This window comes from Austrofundulus limnaeus, unplaced genomic scaffold (genome assembly GCF_001266775.1).
Source record: "Austrofundulus limnaeus strain Quisiro unplaced genomic scaffold, Austrofundulus_limnaeus-1.0 Scaffold110, whole genome shotgun sequence".
In the NCBI taxonomy this organism is placed as follows: Eukaryota; Metazoa; Chordata; class Actinopteri; order Cyprinodontiformes; family Rivulidae; genus Austrofundulus; species Austrofundulus limnaeus.
The window spans coordinates 747,804-749,850 of record NW_013952512.1 but is presented as its reverse complement, the minus strand read 5'-3'; the positions used below and the strand labels follow the sequence as shown (position 1 = coordinate 749,850).

Here is a 2,047-nt window from a genome sequence, read left to right as displayed (position 1 = left end):
AAGATATACTGTGTAACATAGTTGCAAAAATCATATGTATTTTGTAAAAACAGGGAAAAACTTTTTTAAAAGCTTTTGTAAATAAATAAATGTTCTGACCAATTTAGTTTATTGGTAAACAATAAAGTGCCTCACATTTTATTTAATTTGTATCATTTTGTTTTATGCAATGTGTTTACTTTTCTGTTTTATAACGAAATGAATAAATACTATAAATAAGTCTGTACAATTTTAATAATAAAATTTGAGATACAGTTTGACATTTAAAACAGTACTGACTATGCAATTTAAATAAACTTTGTAGAAAATTTATTCTGATAGTATACATATTGGACATGCTGTTTACTGTTGCATTGACAAGAAGTTCATATTTATTCAACTCTCACCTTTCTCTACAGCTAATGACAAACAAAGCATTTAAAACTAATGATTCATATGTTCACTTGTTTTATTCATCACAAAACAACAAACATTGCAACAATACACGTGATTATACATAGTTTGACAAACATATGCAATAACCTCATGACCCTAAAATATATTTTTGAAGAAATCAGACTCACTCTACAGCATGTTAAAATTACAATAAAAAACGATGAAGATGCACAAAGCAAGAAAAAAGACAACATTAATATAACAAACCACACACAAAAAAACCACTTTGCACTAATTACTTTTACAATCAACAATTACGATGCAGTTAGAAAGTTTTACAGAAGATTTCAAATCCAAAAACTGAAAAAAAAAAGTTTTTGTATTTATTTTGTCCTAATGTTAAGAGTTAATAGTTACAACCAAATAAATAAATAAATAAATAAATAAATAAATAAATAAATAAATAAATAAATAATTTAAAAACCATCAGATGTGGATTATATATTTTCATTATCCTCTGAATGCATGCATTATTTCAGACTGAGCTTTTCTTTGTTAAAGACTTTAAACACAAGAGGGCAGCAAACCACACAGACCAAAATCAGCCAGGTCTCACACCAATCATGTTTCCAGTCTGTGGTGAAGTGGAAGGTGTTTGGCTTTCAGTGAGTTATTTGTGTTCTGTTTGCACCCTCTAGTGTACAATATTGTTTAATGGCTTTTTTACTGGAAACCCTTAACTTTAGTACAGACACACACTTATTGACTTAGTTTTCATCAAATACCAAACTGAATCTTTTCCATTCTGATCTCATATTTCCAAAATAAGAAGGGTGACTTACTTTTACTTCTGCATTTTAAACTTATCAAAAGATATAACACATTCAAATGTGCTGACGTACAACATAAAGGCAGGTTAAGAGACAGTACATTGAGGCAAAAAGATTTTTTTTTTAAAAGTGATCATGACTTTTTCACGAATTTCTTTTGTTTTCAGTCCGTAGATGATTGGATTTAATGTCGGGGGGAAGATTAATGTTGACACTCCAATGAATCGCCTTAAATGTGGCGGAATGCTCTTCAGTCTGTAAGATATGATAGAGAAAAGGCCTAAACACTCCATCAACAGAAACACAAACAGATGCGTACCACACGTCTGCAGAGCTTTTGCTTTGGTGTCGGACCGCTTGGTTCTGAAACACGCAAGGAGGATCTGGAGGTATGTATAAAAAACCGTTGCATTAGCTACCACTTGTGAAAGAGCGCTTATAAAAAGACCATAAATGTTATTTATGGTGGTGTCTTCACAAACCAGTGTCAACAAAGTTGGATTTTCACAATACGGGTGAGTTATTTCAGATCGACAGAAGCGCAGACGCAACAGAAGAATAAAGAGCACCCCTATTGAAACCAGACAGGATGACCACACTGCTGTGATTATTTTCAGGATGTGAGCTTTAGTCATGACAGTGCTGTAATGCAAAGGTTTGCATATGGCCACGTATCGATCATACGCCATAGCAGACAAGATGAAGACGGAACACGCCGCATAAAGATGGATGAAAAAAGCCTGTGTGACACAAGTGGAGAATAAAATCATCTGGCTGTTTGTCAGTATTTCCTTAATGAGCTGTGAGAAGAAGGCTGAAGAACCAATCAGGTCATTGATAGG

The 2,047-nt window shown here is 32.8% G+C and overlaps 1 protein-coding gene across 1 annotated transcript; it reads right to left on the bottom strand.

The window, feature by feature from the left end:
* Positions 1–430: 430 nt before the first annotated feature.
* LOC106521501 (olfactory receptor 52K1) lies at positions 431–2,041 on the bottom strand (the record flags this gene model as incomplete). Its single annotated transcript, XM_014014088.1, has 1 exon — positions 431–2,041. A coding segment is annotated over one exon (750 nt), but the record flags the coding sequence as incomplete, so codon positions are not given.
* Positions 2,042–2,047: the final 6 nt, after the last annotated feature.